Source organism: Vigna unguiculata, chromosome 6 (assembly GCF_037176805.1).
Source record: "Vigna unguiculata cultivar grain cowpea cultivar isolate G323 ecotype 2 chromosome 6, ASM3717680v1, whole genome shotgun sequence".
Taxonomy (NCBI): domain Eukaryota; kingdom Viridiplantae; phylum Streptophyta; class Magnoliopsida; order Fabales; family Fabaceae; genus Vigna; species Vigna unguiculata.
In genome coordinates this window covers 32,090,282-32,110,170 of record NC_140797.1, presented here as the reverse complement: position 1 = coordinate 32,110,170, position 19,889 = coordinate 32,090,282, and the positions used below count along the sequence as shown (strand labels likewise).

Below are 19,889 nucleotides of genomic sequence, written 5' to 3'. Positions count from 1 at the left end.
TCTTTCCTAGTAAAATAACTCTAAAATTTACTTTTACCTTATGCAAAGCTATAATAACTAATACTGGTTAATAAAAATGTAATCATATGTGTTTGTTAATAAATCATGATTAATTTTAATAAAAAATTAGTCCAAATATATTTTTCTAACTCAAATATTCTATAATTTGTGTAAAAGTTAATTTCATTATTTGCCTCCAATCATAAACCTGAAAATCGTGTCACCAATTCTGTTTCTTCCACCAACCTTACCTTCCCAAACCATTTTTCCAAAATTGAAAGAAAAGTTTTTTATATTTCAAATAAAAATAAAACAGAAACAAAAATTATATACCAACATTGCTTATGTGGCATAACGTATAACAAAAAAAAAACAATTATTCAGTTAATGGGCAATAAATCGATAATCATCAGCATTAACAACAGGTTGGTGACTCTGTGCAAGACAATAACCTTCAAACAAATTCCGCGAAACGTCCAACGCACCTTTCATTCAAACCAAGTTTCAGATCCGACGCCTTCAAATTCAGATCTGTTTCGTTCATTTTCTCTCTCTCGATCATCCCCAGGTTAGTTCCTGCTTCCTGAAAATTAGAATTAATTTCTATAATCAATGTTTCATGATGGGTATGATCAAAAGCCCCTGTATATCCTAAAGATTGCATTTTTATGGAATTTTTCCTGTTTGACTTGCACGAGGTAATTTTAGCTCAAATGGGTGTTTATATCTCTCAGCTTCTATCAAAGTAATGATCTTTTTATTCAGCTTCACGCTTGGTGACTATGAGCTGATTTTGGGCCGATTAAAAAGGGCAGTACAGAACAAACCTTGAATGTGTTTTTACCTATTCTTGTGTTGCAAAGGAAAGTTTTCATTGATTTCTCTTATTATTTTTAAGTGTTACAGCAGTTTTGGGGCTTACCGTGATAATAGGCAGTTGAGGGGTTGGTTACTTTTTCAATCAATTTCAATCTAAATTTTAAGGAGTTGTTTTATTTTCCTCTATGCGTTCTCACCGGTTTGTATTGTAATATGGTTTTGTTTAGATTTAGTCACCTACCAAGAAATTCTGACTTCTTGAACTGTACAGGTAAAGTTCTAGTCTTTAGTTTAATCCAAGCCATACTATAGAGTGGGTATCTGAGAGCTGTGGAGCTGGTTCTTTTTTTGGACCGAAATAAATAGAGCCTACTTTTATTTTCTCTGTATCAGTGGGTTCCCACGTGAAGGTTTGATCATAGAGGCAGGTCCTGTGCCTGAACAGCAGTCCATGCACTAGCTGTGTTATGCACTGAAGTGTACTTATGTTGTTGGATTTGGTAAAAAGTGATGATATTAAACATGAGTTGGATGGAAGAGTACTTACATGGATAATAGGAGATGGTACAGAGTGAATTGGATTCAGAGAATGGTGTCACAGAGGTTGATGATGTTGGCCGTGAAAGCCTAGGTCTGGGCATTCGTAGAGAACTTTCCTTTTCACGCTGGTGTGATGATGATGGAAACATCCATTTGGATCAGGAATTAGGTAATGGAGATGTTAGTTTAGATGAGGGCTATGATTTTGAGTTACCTATTCCTCAAAAAAATGAGCTGCAGAGCAGAGCATTAGACAGAGAGAGATTCTTTCACCCAAAGTTTCAGCAGAGGAGTATGCAAACAAACGGTATTGGTACCATGGATGATGATTTTGTTCACCGGAGAGGGAATGCACCTGAGAAATATGCATCTTTTGACATTGAGGACAAGTCTGAAGGAGGAACAAATGGAGTTGATTCCTACATTTCTGTGGATGTTGATGAATCATTTGATAAAAGCTCCCAGAATCCTATTCTTTTAGCAAATATCTTGAAGACATTGTTTTTGATACTTATGTGGTACACTTTCAGTCTCTTTTTGACAGTGTAAGTTCCTTGTTTACCCTTTTTCATTGCTGGTGTATTTATCCTGTTTAGTGTTTCTGATGCAAGTTCTTTTTTCCTCCGTTTCTTATTCTAAAATATATTGAACAGGTATAATAAAAGTCTTTTGGGAGATCATATGGGAAAGTTCCCAGCTCCTTTTTTAATGAATACTATCCACTTCACAATGCAAGCTGTTTTCTCAAGATTTATCACCTGGTTTTGGTCTCATAGGTTTGAGACTAAAGTTGTCATTTCTTGGAGGGATTACGTTTTGAGAGGTAAATTTGCGGTTCCTGTATCTAATTCTTGTTATAATAGGTTTTAACTCTCCCCACCACTTTATTATGTAGAAAAGGTATGTATTGCTGTATCTTCTAAATACATTTTGGGGACTGTTATAACTTATAAATCCGGAATGACTTCAGTTATCTTTACATCGCTGGTTTTGATTTAAAATCATTTGTTGTTTTTCTGTGGTGATAACTGTTCTCAAGATAGGAATTATTTTTCTAATTTCTTTTGTACTTGAATCTCCAGGTTCTAGTAGTAGTTTGGTCCAAACTAATAACTTTTTGTAGCTTGGAATAAAGGCAGACTCAAACATAGACACTTTCATGTTTGTAGGTTGAGTGTCTGTTTATATGGTGAGACAAATTAGCTCAACTTATCACATTTTTCTACTAAAAAATTAAAACATATGGCGCTTAATTTTGTGGAGCTACTCCCGTATTTCTGTTTGTCAATAGGGGAGCTTAGCTATGTTCCAGCAAACAGCAATTATTGTTATTTGCTGCTCTGAGTATGCACAAATTTGCTAGCAATATGAATTGATAACTCCTAGGATGATTGACTGTGCCATTTTTTCTGTTATTCTTTTTTATTTGTTTTTTTTTGCTGACATTATACCTTGAATCACACATTTTCTGCAAATTTCTCATCACTTATTACATTAACTTTTATATCAACTAATGCCACAGATGGACTTTGCCTTTAACAGTTGTACCAACTGCTTTTGGAACTGCAATGGATGTTAACTTGAGCAATGCATCTCTAGTTTTCATTTCTGTCACGTTTGCTACAATGGTTTGTGACATTTCTCTTTTCATGAACAATGATATATATATATATATATATATATATATATATATATATATATATATATATATATATATATATATATATATATATATATATATATATATATATATATATATATGTGTGTGTGTGTGTGTGTGTGTGTGTGTGTGTGTGTGTGTGTGTGTGTGTGTGTGTGTGTGTGTGTGTATGTGTGTGTGTGTGTTAATTTAATTCTATTTTGCTTTGTAGTGTTCAGTAGATTTGATTCTACATTGTACCTCGTTTTAATGGAAGCAAAGTAACTATTCTTCTTATTGACCTTTCCTTTTCTCTTGCAGTGTAAATCTGCTGCTCCAATTTTTCTCCTTCTGTTTGCTTTTGCTTTAAGGTGTGTTCCAGTCATTTTGCCTTCATAATCACTCTGATTATATGATTCTTGTGATTGCTTTAAATGTTAAACATACTAAAATTTAAGCAGCTGCATCAACAAGATAGTTTGTGGGCTTTCTTTATTAATGAAAACACACTTTTTATCATGAAATCTTGCATAATCTTGAAGGCATTAGGTATGTGCTTTCATTAATCATTACTTTCAGCAATAGTTATTTATTCCATGAGGTGGAATTCTTTTAGAATTGACATGCTAGCAATTATTTCAATTAACATTTTATTTTCTACTTTCGGTTATACTTTTTCATGCTGCTTTCTTTCTCTCTCAAATGATTGCATGTTTGGTTATGCATCCTGTAGGTGATATATATTCATTTCTACCTGTTTTTTGACATCTGTTTGTAAATTTTGGTTGGAAGGTTGGAGACACCAAGCTTTAGACTCTCAGGCATCATCTTAATCATTTCTTTTGGCATATTATTAACAGGTATTATATCTTCCTTCACTTTTTGTGATAGTAATATGATAAATACCCCATTATTATTAAATTTTTAAGGGATAAAGGGAAGGCTATTGGGATAAAGCTGATGAGAGCTGGAACAGATTGGTAAGGGATGTTAGGTAGGATGTGTGGCTCCAAAGTGACTGCTTGTGCATGGGGTGTGGTAGCAGGGAGGTGGCATTTCAAGTACATTCTGTAGGGTAGGATACATAAATGTACTGATGAGGGGATTGAGGGGTTAAGCAAGAATCGAGTGGTAAGATTTGGGAGGAAGGAGATATATTGAAGAACCTCTGTTTGTGTTTCCCTTTTACATTTCTGGTATCTATCATAATGTGCTATTTTTATATGCGTTTATTTTCACAAGCACCTGAGCCAGTTTGGCTGCCTACATGCTCAGTGATAAAGTATAGAGCATGGAAACCTTCTGAGAATAAGCAGCATAGCTATCAAGGGTTTTTCCATCTTTGCTTGTCTTATTGAATATACTTCTGATTCTTTTTTGTTTTGGAGGACTTTTCTTCAATTCCAAAATGAAATAGCATCCAGTAGAAGTTAGGATAGACATTTTATTCTTATAATTTAGTTTGAAGTTTAAACAACAGAAATGTTTTCAGAATCTAAAACAGCCAATAAAATCTTCATAATTTTGTTGGAAATCTCCACCAGTTAAAAGTATTGGTTTATTCTGTTAATGTTTTAGAATTAAACCAAAACTTGTTCAATTGCATTTTATAAGATTTACGAATTTATAGCACATTAAGAATTCAAACCTTCCATCCCTAATTTATTTTGGTGTGGTGCAGTTTCAAAAGAGACTGAGTTTGACTTCTGGGGGTTTGTTCTTGTAATGCTTGCTGCTGTTATGTCTGGGTTTCGTTGGTGTATGACTCAGATCCTTTTACAGGTATCGTATTTGCATTTTCATTTCTGTGTATATTGATATCTACATCTCTTCCTGCTTTTGTCAACCATGTATTCTGATACATTGCTTCATTTTATTGTATTGGAACCTGATTTGCATTCTTGCCATTCGTGTTGAACTGAAAACCAAATTGAAAGAAAGAAGCCTACGGTATGTGCCCTGCATAACTTCATGTCAATAATTTGTTGAGAATATTAATTTTATTAAATTGATATGATATATTGGATGAAATGTTTCGCTTAATTAAATAATTGGTTATTTAAATTTATTTATTTTTTGGTGGTTTTGGTCCATGAATTCATTAATCTGACATTAATTTCTGCCAGTTGACTATGCATTCTTTTTGCCCTTTTTGGCACGTTAATTTATGTGACCAAATAGTGTAAATTGCTGGTTCAGAAAATGGTGCATTATGCCTACGTATTTTAGACATTGAAGCTTTGAAAATACTAGTTACCATATTCATGTACAATTAATATCTTAGAGCTGCACCATTTTTGGTGGTTTTGGTCCATGAATTCATTAATCTGACATTAATTTCTGCCAGTTGACTATGCATTCTTTTTGCCCTTTTTGGACACATTAATAATTTATGTGACCAAATAGTGTAAATTGCTGGTACAGAAAATGGTGCATTATGCCTACGTATTTTAGACATTGAAGCTTTGAAAATACTAGTTACCATATATTTTAATAGCTATTTTTTTCTATGTAAAAGAAATAATTTTATTGAGATCAAGAGAAATAATTTCAAAGAGTAAAGAGGACAAGCAGTCCTCCTAAACAAAAGAGAAGAAAATATTGAAAAAGAGAAGATTAATGCTGCAGCTCTAAGATATCAATTGTACACCTATTATTGGAGTCTCCTTGCTGGATGGTTGATGATGCATCAACAATGGTGACTTCAACTGTCAGAGGGATATTGCTTCTTTTGAAAGCTTGTACTGCCCTCTCAGTTAGTTTTTCCGTCAGCTCATCAGCTAAATAGTTCTGTTGCTTCACGGTAGATTTTATAATCCAAAATTATATTTACCTTCCATATATTTTAAACCAACTATCTTGTAGACCACATAGATTGCCTACCTTGTTTAACTTGAAATCTGAATTTAATTGCAATCGATATATTTTTCAATCCTGAAATCTTCCATTTTAACACAAGGTTATTGATTATTAAGCTCCTGAAGAAATTAATAAATGTGTTGTAGTTAATAAATAGAAAAGAAGATATGCAACTGTTCATTTAATTAAGCATCAAGAAATTGATTTTTTTTTCTTTTAATAAAAGAACATAATAGAATGAATACAAAATACTGGAAGAGGATCAGAAATCCTGGTTAAAGCCAAAAAGATAAAGGAAAAGACCAAATCGACTAAAGAGATTTAGAGCACTCCAAGCATTGATGTGGGCCTTGAAGTTCTAAAATTATAGAGCCTAGTAATTATTTGAAGACATAGTAAGGCTAATTTTTTATATTGACATATTCTAGTATTTTCATCTTTTTTAATTCTCACTCTATCTAGCATTGAATCATTTTTCTTTGCTCAAGTTTACTTTCGAGTTAAGATTTTGTAAATGCTGTTCTATTTTAACAAAAGGATTTTATGCTTTTTTCAAATAATTCAGGTCTGAAAAATCCAATTACCCTGATGAGCTATGTAACTCCAGTAATGGCAGTGTCAACTGCCCTTCTTTCCCTGGCTTTAGATCCATGGGATGAATTCCGAGAAAATCAGTACTTTGATAGTTCAGTGCATATTACTCGAAGTTGCTTGCTGATGCTTCTTGGTGGTTCAATTGCCTTTCTTATGGTAAGGCTGCGTGTTCGCTTTTAAGATATGTGTATAGTATTTTTTTTCTCTTTCCTCCTAAGACTGAAAGAGATGTCTAACAATTTTATGCTCGTTAGTTATTGTTTAATTTTGCTTGTTACACCTGTCCTGAATAGGCTTTTGTTTACTGTCACATTGCTTAGCTTTAATATTTCTTCACACCTACATTTGGATCCTGATGTTCTTGCAGGTACTAACAGAATATGTTCTGATCTCAGTAACTAGTGCTGTTACAGTGACAATAGCTGGGGTTGTTAAGGAGGCAGTCACCATATTGGTATCAATTATATTTCCATTTGTTGATATTGTTATCCAGTGTCTGTCCCTCCCTCTTATTATTCAATCAAGTATTTCTATACTACCAAGTTCCACTTCTGTGTTGTAAATGTATCAGGATTACTTTTTTGCAGCGTATGCTTTCAAATAGCAATGATATTTATTACAATAGTTGCTGAGCTAAACACTGGGATTCATTTTAATAAAAAGGGGAAAAAATTAGCATTCATGGAACTGTTAGTTATTTGCAAAACAAATTGCATAAGTTTTTCTCTCTTTTATTTACTCTTGTTAGTGCATATAAGACAGAAATTGGTTACCGATCATACAGACAGAAACCTTTAAACAAAGAAGTTTCATATTTTGGTTTGACTCTGATGTTGGAATCCAGCTGTAATATTTTAAATTATTGATTAGAGCTGTCCTTTTTGTTTCTACTCTAGTTAGTTGTTGTACTTTTATTGAATTAGGGAAATTTGTCAATTCGATATTGCAGTATAATTTTTAACATGTTATTTTAACTAGAGCACTAACTGATTCTTGAGTTTCAACATCTGCTCATAATACATAGATTTGCATTTATGCGTATAATGCAACAGATATGTATTGTTCTACATTTCTACTAATAGTGCTGTGTATTGAATGAGTAGATGAATGCATATGTTTGTTTCCCCCTCACATCTGGGTTTTCTGCTTGTACATTTGAACTACTCTTCTGGTTTTATGTTGTTTTTTGTTTTTTTTTTGTGTGTGTAGGTTGCAGTATTATACTTCCACGATCAATTCACTTGGTTGAAAGCATATGGTCTATTAATTATTATTGTTGGTGTCAGTTTGTTTAATTGGTACAAGTAAGTCATCAATCATAAAGCAGTTAAATCTGCATTCTTCTCGTCTGAACTTTTAATTTATGCTCTGATAACAATAAAATGCATTATTTTCTAAGCTTTCAGCCTCATTGAGGGGAACAATTGAATTGAATAATTATTATAGTCTATATTCCCACTTCCAAAACTTGCAGGGTAGGTAGACATGGCTTAGAGCATAAAGAAGGAAAGATTTTATTACATGATATTTAAAGTTTATTTGCTTGTACTAATAGGTCGCATAGTTGGGAAGTTCAATGCCTTATCATATGTTTAGTACTGAATTTCTCATTTGTAACCAATTTAATACTCAATTTATTATATGTAAAACAATGGATGAAAGTATTTTTTTGATCTAATAATACAACGTCAGAGCTTAAACTACAACCTGCTACTATATATTTCTTCTTATACTCATACTATCTTGTTGCCATACTGGTGTTTCTCTCAAATGTTGTGATATTTCCTCTCAATTTAATGGCAGCCGTTGAGTGGTTTATTCTATTATTTTTTAAATATCAGATACCTTAAGCTTCGGAAGGGCCATGCTGGTGGAAGTGACATGGCAGAACCTTCAATAGATTCTGCAGCCAAATATGTTATTCTTGAGGAGATGGACGAAGATGTCATCTGAAACCATTAACCAGCAAACAGTTCACAGCCAAAGTAAGCCTTTTCTCAGATGCCAGTTTAATGGCACAAATCGTCACCTAATCTTTTATTCATTCACTAATGAATATATTGTCTTGTCATCCAGAAACATACATGTTTCATGTTATCATAAATGAAAATTGGAATCATGCAAGTTGAAGTTTATATCATAGGGTATTTCCCATTTCTGCAATTTCTAGGAAATATTTAGTGCATGTTAATTATGAAGTATAGATTCTATTTTGTCACTCAAATGTCCATATTTTTGAGAATTTTGCAGAAATTACATTTATGTCTTTATTGATTAAATTATTGGCTAACTATTCACTGAAGCCTGCTTTCATGACTTATATGTATATCGAAGCAATGTTCTCTAGAGACCAAAGGGCACATAATAATCTTCCAGCGACATGCCACTTGTTTTGCTACATTTCATCAAGAGACGCATGTTTATGTTCCCCTTTGGAATTGTGGTGTCCGAGTTCTTTTGAAGTTTCTTTGAGTGAACAAATTCTTGGGATATAATGCCCCTTCCTATGATCAACATCACTTATATTCTGTAAAAATATGTACTCAATCAGTGAAGAGATTTTGACACTGCTTGGTATCAAAGTTCTTTTGAAGTTTGTAAGCCAACAACTTTTTGGGATATAATGCCTTTCTACAATCATCTTCACTTATTCTGTAAAAGTACGTACGGAATCTGTCGAGAGATTTAGATATATGTTGGCAGAACACAGCAGATTGTGATTGATAAAATTTTATCATTTTTGCTTTCTAGTAATGAAATTGTATTTTGATCACATTACCAGAATTTTTGTTGTATATACTAAATCCAGTTCTTTATTTCTTATCAACACAAATTGGTCTTGAATTTGAATTTCATTGTTATGGGAAAGTAACTTAACATCAATTAGACCTTTATGCATTTATTGCAGCATCTATGTAGAGTTCCCTTTTAGGCACCTATAGGACCTCTAGACTTCCTAGTTGGAAGTAAAAGACTATGCATCAGTTAAGCATTCTTGAAATTTGGCCAACAATAGTGTTTACTTACTCTGGGATCCTTGTGTACCACTTGATTCCAATAATGTTGAAGAAATCAAAGAATCATCAGTCACTAACCAAGCAATCTTTCTCTCAAATTCAAGAATGCAACTAAATTGAGGCATAATTTGTATGCAATGAGTCGAGAAAAGTATAATGCCCCAACTCTATGATCCCACTGGGACAAAGGTAAAAAGAGAACTCTTTGATCCCAAACATACATGGGGTTCTAACAAAATCTTTTCTACATTGAAAAAAATCGGTTTTACCTTAAATCCCGAGGAAAATACTAATTGAGATAAGATGAGCAATATTAATTACTTCGATCGACAATGTCACAATAATTTCTTGAAGATGGATACTTCAACCAAAGTCCTTCAAATTCCATTAACCAATCAATAATTACTGGGACCATTATGCAACACACGCTTTTAAATTTAAATTTCAGAGACAAAATAAATAAACAAGCACTTAAATTAAGCAATGAAATAAAACAGAGCTAAGCTGCATGTGGAGGAAAGAACCACACGTACGAAGGAACTGAGACACCAAGAGGCTTTGAGATTAAGAGTTCTAGCAGCCATGGGAACTACACCACCAGCTAGCTTCCCTGCTTAGCCACTGACATAAAGAAAAACATGTATTCCTTTGAGTATAGATTTGATTTATTAAATATCCAGGGAAAAAGAGTCCAGTACTCACTGTATAATCATACTTTAATTCACAAACCATCACTGTAATTTACATCTTTGGGTTGATAAATTCATTCACAACTTGGAATTAAATCCAACAAGTTAATTTCATGCTTCATTTGTAATGCTTAGATTTCCTAAACTATAACTACTGACATTCATTAATTAAATTGATGAATGCCATTTTAAACCAGCACCGGAGAAAAATGTAGCAGAATAGTATTAGTTGTGTACCTGTGTGCTGAGGCACACTAAGTGAACCACAAATACTTGGGGCACTCTTGTATGATCAAGTGACAGTTTTGGGGTTCATACCATGGGAAAGTCCCAGTAATAGTTGGCAACTTCTTGAGCTCTAGCGAACTAAGATTTGGAAACAATAAATGCTTAGCATGATTATCATCAATCGCCACCCCTGAACCTTCTTCTTCACTTGTACCTACATGTTCAAATTTAACAATCTGCGCTAGTTGAGGGCAAGATTCTACATCTAGTAAATTCAGTGAAGAGCATTGACAAGCCACGGAATATGGGAATATAAACTTCAATTTGTTGCATGTTTTGATTTTAATGCTTCGAACTTTTGGAAGACAAACATGTTGGGAGGGATCAGATATATTTTCAACTTGTCCTTCTTCCTCTGAACCGAAAAAGAATATTTCTTTCAATTCATTACAATCCTCTACACTCACACATTCCAACTCTGGCAGGCTTCTAACAATGATGAAGGAGAAGATTGTCTTCAATTTGTTGCATCTTTCGATTTGGATATTTTGTAGTGTGGGGAAATAGATTTGTTGGGAAGAAGTTGACAGGTTTCTCAGTGGTTTTGCTTCTGAAGAAATTATATCCTCCAGTTCATTGCAGTCCAGTACAAACAGTTGTTTTAACTTTGGAAATCTTGATAAAGTGATTGTAGAGAAAAGGTTTTTCATTTTGCTGCATCTCCTTATCACAATACTTCCAAGTTTGGGGAATCTAACTTGATTTGGACGACCTGATAGGTTTCTAGATTGCGTTGCTTCCATTGAATATGGCGAAATTATAGCCTCCAAATTGTTGCAGTTGTCAACAAACAGGGATTCCAAGTTAGGTAGTCTGGACACGATGCTTAGAAAGAAGATTGTTTTCAATTTGTTGCATTCCTCAACCCAAATACTTTGTAGCTTAGGGAAACATTTGCTTTGGCAAGGATTAAGGAAGTTTTTATTCTGTCCTACTTTCTTTGAACCAAAAGAAATTATTGTCTCCCATTCGTTGCATCCCTTTACATTTAGACGTCGTAGCTTGGGTAGGCTAGTAACAACCGTTGCACAAAAGATTGTTTTCATTTTGTTGCATTTTTCAATATAAAGTGATTCCAGCTTAGGGAAAAAAACTTGTTGGGAAGCTGCTGATAGGTTTCCCTGCTTACTTGATTCCTCTGAATCTGAAGAAATTATTTCTTCCCATTCATTGCAATTGTTAATCCATACATGCACCAACTCTGGAAGGGTAGTGACAATCTTTGCTGAGAAGATTTTTTTCAATTTGTTGCATCTGTTGATCAATATCCTCTGCAGCACAGGGAAAAAACTTTGTTGGGAAGGATCACACAGGTTTCTTAGTTGGCTTATTTCCACAGAATCTAGAGAAACTATTTCCTCCAGTTCATTGCAGTTGTCGATACTCAGATGCTCCAACCTTGGCAGTCTAGTAACTAAGGTTGTGAAAAAAATTGCTTTCAATTTGTTGCAACATTCTATAACAATCTTCATCAGTTTGGGGAAACAAACTTGTTGGAAAGGGGCGAGTTGGTTTGTGCATTGGCTTGCTTCCTTTGAATCCAAGGAAATTATATCCTCACATCCACTGCAGTTCTTTACAAATAGTTGCTCCAACATTGGCAGTCTTGTAACTGTGGTTGAAGAGAAAATTGCTTTCAATCTATTGCAGCCTTCAATCTCAATCTTTCTCAGTCTAGGAAAACAAATATGATGGGAAGGAGCAGAAACATTTGTAAGTTCACTTGCTTCAACTGAATCTAAGGAAATTATTTCCTCCCATTCATTGCAATCCTTTACAACCAATTGTTCCAACATTGGTAGGATACTAACAATAACCATGTAAAACATTCTTTTAATTTTGGAACATCTTTCGATACTAATACTTCCCAGTTTTGGAAAGAAAACTTGTTGGGAAGGAGCATATGAATTTTTAAGTCCTCCAGCTTCATCTGAATCCAAAGAAATTATTTCCTCAAATTCATCGCAGTCCTTTACAATCAGTTGCTCCAACTCCGGTAGGCTTGTGACAATGGTTGTAGAAAAGATTGCTTTCAATTTGTTACACTTCTCAATTTCAATCTTCCTCAATTTGGGAAAACAAACTTCTTGGGAAGAAGCAGAAAGGAATCTATACTGTCTTTCTTCCTCTGAATCTGAAGAAACTATGCCCTCCCACTCATCACAGTTCTTTACAACTATTTGTTCCAACTCCGGAAGGCTTCTAACAACGTTTGTAAAGAAAACTGTTCTAAGCCTTTTGCAACTTTCAATTTCAATTTTCTGCAGTTTGGTGAAACAAATTTGTTTGGAATGAGCAGATAGGTTTCCAGCTTGTTTTGCTTGCTTTAAACCTAAGGACATTATTTTCACCCATTCATCACAATCCTTTACAGTCAACTCAAGCAACTCTGGAAGGGTTGAAACAAATTCCATGCTGAAGATTGTTTTCAACGAGTTGCATCTTTCAATCTGGAGGCTTCCAAGTTTAGGGAAACAGTCTTCTTGATTGTAAAGAGTATATAGGTTTCTAAACTGTCCTGCTTGATCTGAATCTAGAGAAATTATTTCCTCCCATGTGTTGCAGTCCTTTACAATTAGCTGTTGCAACATTGGTAGACTTGTAACGGTGGTAGCAGAGAAGAATGTTTTCAATTTGTTGCAATTCTCAATGCTAATCCTCCCTAGTTTGGGGAAAAATTGTGAGAAAGGAGCATTTACATTCCTGTGCTTCTTTGTTTCCTCGGAATCTGAAGAAATGATTACCTCTAAGTTGTTGCAGTTGCGTATAGACAACTGTGTCAACTCTGATAGGCTTGAAACTATGGTTGCAAAGAAAATTGATTTCAATTTGTTGCATCTTTCAATCTCAATCACCCACAATTTGGGGAAAGAAACTTGTTGAGATTGAAAAGATAGATTTGCCAATTGTCTAGCTTCCTCTGAAGAAACAATTTCCACCAATTCATTGCAATCTTGTACAGACAGCTCTCTCAACTCTGGGAGGCTTGAAACCATGCTTGGGAAGAAGATTTTTGTCAATTTGATGCATCCTTTGATTAAGATTTTCTTCAGTTTGGGAAAAACTGGCTGGGAAGGAGCATACAGGTATCTAAGTTGACCTGCATCCTTCCAATCCAAGCAAATTATTTCCTCCAATTCGTTGCATTCATAGGTACTGTTCAAGCCCTTTTGAACATCAATTGATTCAGAAGTTTCTACTCTAAATAATGCCAATTCCCAACTAGTAAAAGTCTTTCCCTTCAATGTTCTTGCCACTGCCAGAATATCAACTAGCAGTCCTTCGCATTTGTCAAAAACTCTCTTTGCCACCTCTCTCATTTCTTCTGGAGAATCATCATCTATTTGTGCACGCTGCTTGAACAAATCCCAACCTTCATCTTCATCTAGCACAGAGAGTTCAATCATTGTGTGGCAGTTCATTGAGGTGCAAACTTCTTGGTCGCGGGTGGTGAGGAGGACACAACATCTCTTGTCATTCTCATTCAATGGAATGCCAATAGCTTCCAAATCCAGCTTCTGCCATACACCATCAAAGATGATGAGAATCTTCTCAGTTTTTAACCTGTGAGATAACCGTAGTGCCCTACCAAGTTCTGTCTCTTCCACCAATGAAAAGCTCAAGTGATCAGCAATTTGACCTTGAATATCTCTCAATTTTACATCTTGAGACACAATTGTCATAACCACCTTGTCAAAAGCCTTTGATTCCTCTACTTGCTTCCCCACCACTCTTGCTAAAGTGCTTTTACCTGAACCTTCAACACCAACTACTCCAATCACATTGCTCCTCTCATCTTGGATTGCCTGCAGTAGCTCTTCATAAACTGGCTTCCTAGAATCGAATGCCACAAAGTCTTTGGGAAAGAAGTAATTCATGCTTGAGAGTTTAATGGGGTGTGAAAATGGCTCAAATTTGTTATTGTTGTTCACCACATTCATTTGCAGCGTCATGCATATCACCTCTTTTGCTAGAGAATACTTAAATGTCATGTTCAAACAGCATTCACTTTCTTCCACCCTTTCTTCCAGCCCCTGCACATCTTCCAGAACCCTTTCCACATCTTTCAGCCATTCTTCAACTGGTTGCACAATCTTCTCTGCATTTGTAGTGGCTTCTTTAACACGTTCTCTCATGTGCTGCAATGACTTCTCCAACTCTCTCTTTGATTTTCGAAGATCAACAACAGACTTTTTGAAATAGAATAAACATCGAGCACGACCTATAATTGCATCCACCACACGCTCTATTAATGTTGAAACCACAGCTGTACCTATTTCAGCCATTTCCCTGCAACCAAAAGACTTCGAGATTCATATTTTTTCAGCATTATGTAAGCCTTCATAGGTTTTTATGATAAGAAGTCTGAGTAAAAGTCATAAACATCCTCTCTTTATATTATGTTACTATAATAGCAATTAAATAACGGTAAAGTAATGTTTATATTGAACTTATTGATAAACTACAAACTATTTTCAACGGGTGGATTTTCTCATACAAGAGCTTTCTAGTGATTATACATACTCTGGAACAGCTGTTCTTGACATACTAAAATATGGTCTTTCTATGATGATAATGAAGAAAACAATGACAAAAATTACCAAATCTCTCTTCAGTTTCAGCCAAATAGCTATCTTTCTTTTCTTAAGCTTCGTTAAATTCATGTTGCAAATTTTTTCATGATAATCACTTCCAAAACCAAACAGCCTAACAGATTGAACTGCTGCTATTAATCGGTGGCTGATATTAATTATACCAATGATTTACAACGGGATTGTTTAACTTCACTTTTGGTTGAGGCAAGTTAGACAACCCCATGTAGGAAAAGTACCAGTTGATTACCAAAAGACTCGCAAATACAGGGTTTATTATTCACGTAGTGGTATGAACAATAATTATGCATACTGCAACTAATTTTTGTATTTGCACATTAAAACAACAACTATGACATAATAATGAAAATTATGAGGGAATATTCAAAGTAATGATCTCAATGAACTGCACCTTAAACATTAGGAAAGTATCAACTGCCTGAATGTTGAAGAGGTCACCAAATTATAAATTTCAAGAAAAATATGTCTGAGCTCAAACAAATTTCTGGTTTCAATATTTTAGGAAAAAACATTTCAAGAACTAAAGCCGCAGAGCCAACAGCCAAGTGATTTCGGAAAGATAATGCATGTTCCTTTGATTTTCCGCTACTAAATACACATTATTTACCAAAAACCAGAATCCAAGAGTGTAAAACAAAATCATTCAAAACATGTGTGCTTCTTTGATTCCTAAATGCTGTTTTGGATTCTATCTTTTGACATTAAATCCAATAAAAAAGAAGTCAAGTGCGTATTGCAGATATGAAGCAGTTAAACATGCAATGAATGAGGATGAAACAAACCTTGGATTAAGATTACTAATGAACCAAAATTCCCTGAACAATTGTTGCACGTTTCTTCTCCTTTACCAGGCTTAGGTTGCAGAATGAACAAAATGACTTTGAGAGAGGCTACTATTGAGAAAGGTTTACTCATCAATAGGCAAAAACTTAGTATCAGTTGACGAAGACTTGACCTTTAGGGACACTCATGTCTGATGATGGTGGGCACTAAAGTGTCCTTAACTTCTCCAATCAAAAGAATTAATAACTTAGAATAAAAAAGAGTTTAGTGACTATTTAATATTAGTGTAAGACGACATTATCCTCCAATCGCAAGTTGCCTACCATTATTATATGAGACAACAAGCTTAACATGCATAATTGTTCAAGCTGAACTGCATAGTAAAATCGTTTTAAATTACTAGGGCAAAATTTATTTTCTCATAAAAGTGTTTATTTTTCATTAATTTGTTCTATAAGAGAATTTAATAACCAAAAGTAAACCGTCTATGTACTTTGTTATTTAATTACAAATACTATGTTGGAAAAGTTCCTTAACTTTTACAGTAACTTGTTACTCATCAGTGACCACACCAATAATAACTTTTGATTGGTTGTAGAGAATTTTTTAAAGCTTTATCATATTAAATCACTAAAATCTTAAGAGTTAATTATTTCTTAAAACTAGTTGCCATTAAAAAGATAAGGCATGAATCATCATCAACAACATCAACGTAATGAGGTTTGAATTAATACAGAATGCACGGACCATGAAGCTTGGAAACTGCTTCTAAATGGTGTGTTTCTGAGTCTTACATGTATTGCATACTCACACAAGTATGACACTCGACACATATCAACGAAGTGTCCAACTCAATAAATATATATATATATATATATATATATATATATATATATATATATATATATATATATATATATATATATATTTTGTCTGTGATATAATTTTTGAGACAATTCTAACACAATCTTAATGATAAATACAATCATTTTCTAAAAAATAATAAACTTTTTAAGTTTGTATTATAATTATAAAAATAAGGAGCAAATCATGGATTAAAGTGTTTTTTTAATGATGATGATAAAAAAAGGATGAAATATTTTAAATGAATTATATCCTCTTCTTTACTTTTTGGATGTTAGATGAATTAAGTTCATTTTTTTATATTAGGTGACAATACGTTCGTATCAATATATTTGATTAACCTTGTTTGTTTATAGATGGTTTTAAATAAATAAATATTGATTATCAGATTAAAATAATTCTTAATAATCTGATATATTGAACCACATCTTTTTGTTTTATATGCCGGTGAATACATGTGTTAAGTGTTCGTGTTATATGTCCTTATCACACCCAAGTATGCTGTCATCAGCAATTCTCTGGACTGCATACTCTGTGCTGGATATTTCCTTTTACATGCGGTCACCAGCAATCCTTTGAACCGCATACTCTATGATGGATACTCCCCTTTGCAGTATGTGGTCACCAGCAATCCTCTGGGTCGCATACTCTGTGTTGGATACTCTCCTTTGCAGTATGCGGTCACCAGCAATTCTCTGGGCCACATACTCTGTGCTGAATACCCCCTTTTGTAGTATGCGGTCACCAGCTGTCATCTGGGTCGCATACTCTATGCTAGATACCCCCCTCTACAGTATGCGGCCATTATATGGGATAATATGGGATTTTGAAACGATGAAATATGTGTTGGGTTAGAATTGATGTATTGTTTGCATGAAAATAATATTAAATTGGCTGGTAGGAACTAGAGTGATGTTAAACATTTAAAATTATACCAAAACACTTACTGGAATTGGTAATTGGGAGTTTAGGGTTCACGTAGGTGCAGAAAAATCTGGGCAGAACCCAGATTTTGCTTTGTGTTGGATTTCTTGGTAAGGTTATCTGGAAAAATTGGCACATCACACTGGGTAAATGAGTATAAGGTGTGAGGAGGAAACCTTGCGTGTGAGATAATTAACTATATGCATGACAAGTTGGTAATTGTGATGTTATGTGGGTAAAAGCAATATAGTGTTTTACTGTGATGTTGCTTAGTGACTGTGAAAACTGTAATTACGTGTCAATTGCGATGTTGATTTACAATTGAGGTGACATGTATTATTTGGTAAAGGAATGACGACATGATGAATTGCATTATATTTAAGCATAAGCATAACTCGAATTGTGAAACTACGAATGTGTTGCATTGTATTTTTGTCCTAGGGTTATGTGTGGATAAGTGTGAATGTGCTATAATTTGTGTATGGTGTGATTGGGATCCATTAGAACTTGTTTAATATGTCAAACACCAGTAGTGTTGCGCTACTGGTATGGCGCCTGGCGACGCGGGACGAGCCGCCAAGCGATAGTGACCCAAAACAGTGGCAGTGGCCACTAGATGTGTGTGGCGCCTGGTGGAAGGGTTGGTTTCGCCAGGCAAAAGCTGTGTGACAAAAGCACTGAAAGGCGCTTGGCACCTGGTGGCAGGAGGGGCCCGCCAGGCGGTCTAGAACCAAGTTCTGTCTAGCGATGCGAGAGGTGCGTTAGGCGGTTTTGGGTGCAGAGTTGGATCGTGAGGAGGATTTCTACACAGCTTTGGATGAAGGTCATGATGTGATGCTTTGGCTGGGAGCCAGTTACGAGTGTAACTTGTATTGGGGTGACACGTGGCCACTCGAGGTTGTAGCCTGGTGGTTTAGGAAGTCCAGTGGAGCATGCGAGATCGTGGCTCATACGACGAGGTTCCGAAAGATTGCCCTCTTTAGTGCAACTGAATGAGTTTGGTAGTCTGGGAACAACTATAGACTGCAGTTTGTTTTGGAGAATTCCATTTGGTGTCGTAGATTGTGGCCGTGGCAATTTATTCCCGCGTGTGGACTATTAGGTGGTGGCCTGTAGTTAGAGGGGTGAATAGACACTCGTGCAACAAAGATCGATCAGTGTAGAATCAAGAGGCGTCCAACAGAAGGTTTGGAAGTGAGGATTGAATAGTGGGGTGCTAACATGAGTCATGGTTTTGAATGCTTTATTACTGCATATCGTATTTTGTTTAATGTAATTGAGCTCACCCTATCTATGTATGTTTGGAGATGAGCATGTAACTTGTTACATGGGAACAGATGTGGATGCAGGTGAGCACGTGGATGCTTAGAGCCGAAGTAGGGCCAGCTACGGGAGTTTTAATATTAGTTTTCTTCATGAAAGTTATATGGACTATTTTGTAATGGTTTTATAACTAGTTGATAATTGTAATAATTTGAACGCCTTGGACTTTAATTATAATTGGCGCATTGAAATAAATGTTTTAAAATATCTCGTATTTTTGGAAAAGCAATTATTAATAAATGAGGATTATTATTCTATTTTCTGATTGTAATATTTATTTAAGTAATTTCCGGTTAGAACGTTATAATGAGGACCTGCCAAACCCATAACAGTCATGGGGACCTACTCAAACCGTAATAATCATGGGGACTTGCCCAAATTGTAATAGTCATAGGGACTCGTCCAAACTATGGAAATCATGGGGACCTGCCTAAACCATAACAATCATGGGAACCTACCCAAACCATGACAATCATGGGGACCTACCCAAATTGTGGCAGTTATGGTGACTTACCTAAATTGTGGTAGCCATGGTGACCTACCCAAACCGTGGCAATCATGGGGACCTTCCCAAACGTAGCAGTCATGGAGACCTGCTCAAACCATGACAGTCATGGAGACCTACCCAAACCATGGTAGTCACAGAGACCTGCCCAAACCATAGCAAACGTAAAGACCTACTCAAATGTCTGCTCAAACCATGACAATCATGGGGACCTACTGTAAGACCCTGGAAAAATTAATTAATTAAATAATTAATTAATTAATAAATGCGGGTAGAAGCCACCTTTATGGCATTAATTGTTGTTTAATGTGATGTGGAAAAGTACTAGCTCATGTGGTTGAGAGTACTTGGTTTGTGTGAGAGGACTTGGGTTCGAGTCTTATGTATGCCAATTATGTGTGATTGTTTTGTTATTGATTTTTAAGGATATGA

General features: G+C 35.0%; 2 protein-coding genes across 6 annotated transcripts; one reads left to right on the top strand and one right to left on the bottom strand.

Annotated features, from left to right (window-relative positions):
• The first annotated feature begins 396 nt into the window (after positions 1-396).
• LOC114187733 (Nucleotide/sugar transporter family protein) lies at positions 397-9,224 on the top strand. 4 transcript variants are annotated; one of them, XM_028076069.2, is made up of 14 exons: positions 416-568; positions 709-1,090; positions 1,213-1,904; positions 2,013-2,182; positions 2,902-2,987; positions 3,320-3,369; positions 3,791-3,858; positions 4,680-4,780; positions 4,936-4,948; positions 6,423-6,607; positions 6,819-6,905; positions 7,661-7,755; positions 8,293-8,436; positions 8,786-9,224. In XM_028076069.2, the coding sequence occupies exons 3-13, from the start codon at positions 1,381-1,383 to the stop codon at positions 8,402-8,404; spliced, it is 1,491 nt and encodes a 496-aa protein (XP_027931870.1). In that variant the 5' UTR covers positions 416-568; positions 709-1,090; positions 1,213-1,380; the 3' UTR covers positions 8,405-8,436; positions 8,786-9,224. The 4 variants fall into 4 exon arrangements, with proteins under 4 accessions (XP_027931869.1, XP_027931874.1, XP_027931872.1 ...); XM_028076068.2 differs by lacking the exon at positions 709-1,090 and having other exon boundaries at positions 397-568; positions 1,091-1,904; XM_028076073.2 differs by lacking the exon at positions 709-1,090 and having other exon boundaries at positions 397-568; positions 1,091-1,904; positions 8,755-9,224.
• A 151-nt stretch (positions 9,225-9,375) lies between these two features.
• On the bottom strand, positions 9,376-16,050 carry LOC114186954 (uncharacterized). 2 transcript variants are annotated; one of them, XM_028075039.2, is made up of 3 exons: positions 15,841-16,050; positions 10,395-14,735; positions 9,376-10,089 (listed from the first exon to the last, which is right to left on the bottom strand). In XM_028075039.2, the coding sequence occupies exon 2, from the start codon at positions 14,729-14,731 to the stop codon at positions 10,412-10,414; it is 4,320 nt and encodes a 1,439-aa protein (XP_027930840.2). In that variant the 5' UTR covers positions 14,732-14,735; positions 15,841-16,050; the 3' UTR covers positions 9,376-10,089; positions 10,395-10,411. The 2 variants fall into 2 exon arrangements, with proteins under 2 accessions (XP_027930840.2, XP_085530678.1); XM_085674552.1 differs by lacking the exon at positions 9,376-10,089 and having other exon boundaries at positions 10,209-14,735.
• Positions 16,051-19,889: the final 3,839 nt, after the last annotated feature.

Excerpts from the sequence above, each read along its gene's own strand:
- LOC114187733 (XM_028076068.2), top strand. The coding sequence starts at position 1,381 with ATGGTACAGAGTGAATTGGATTCAGAGAATGGTGTCACAGAGGTTGAT. Across the intron at positions 6,608-6,818 it reads GTTCAATTGCCTTTCTTATG|GTACTAACAGAATATGTTCT; the intron begins GTAAGGCTGCGT and ends ATGTTCTTGCAG. Across the intron at positions 6,906-7,660 it reads AGGAGGCAGTCACCATATTG|GTTGCAGTATTATACTTCCA; the intron begins GTATCAATTATA and ends TTGTGTGTGTAG.
- LOC114186954 (XM_028075039.2), bottom strand. The coding sequence starts at position 14,731 with ATGGCTGAAATAGGTACAGCTGTGGTTTCAACATTAATAGAGCGTGTG.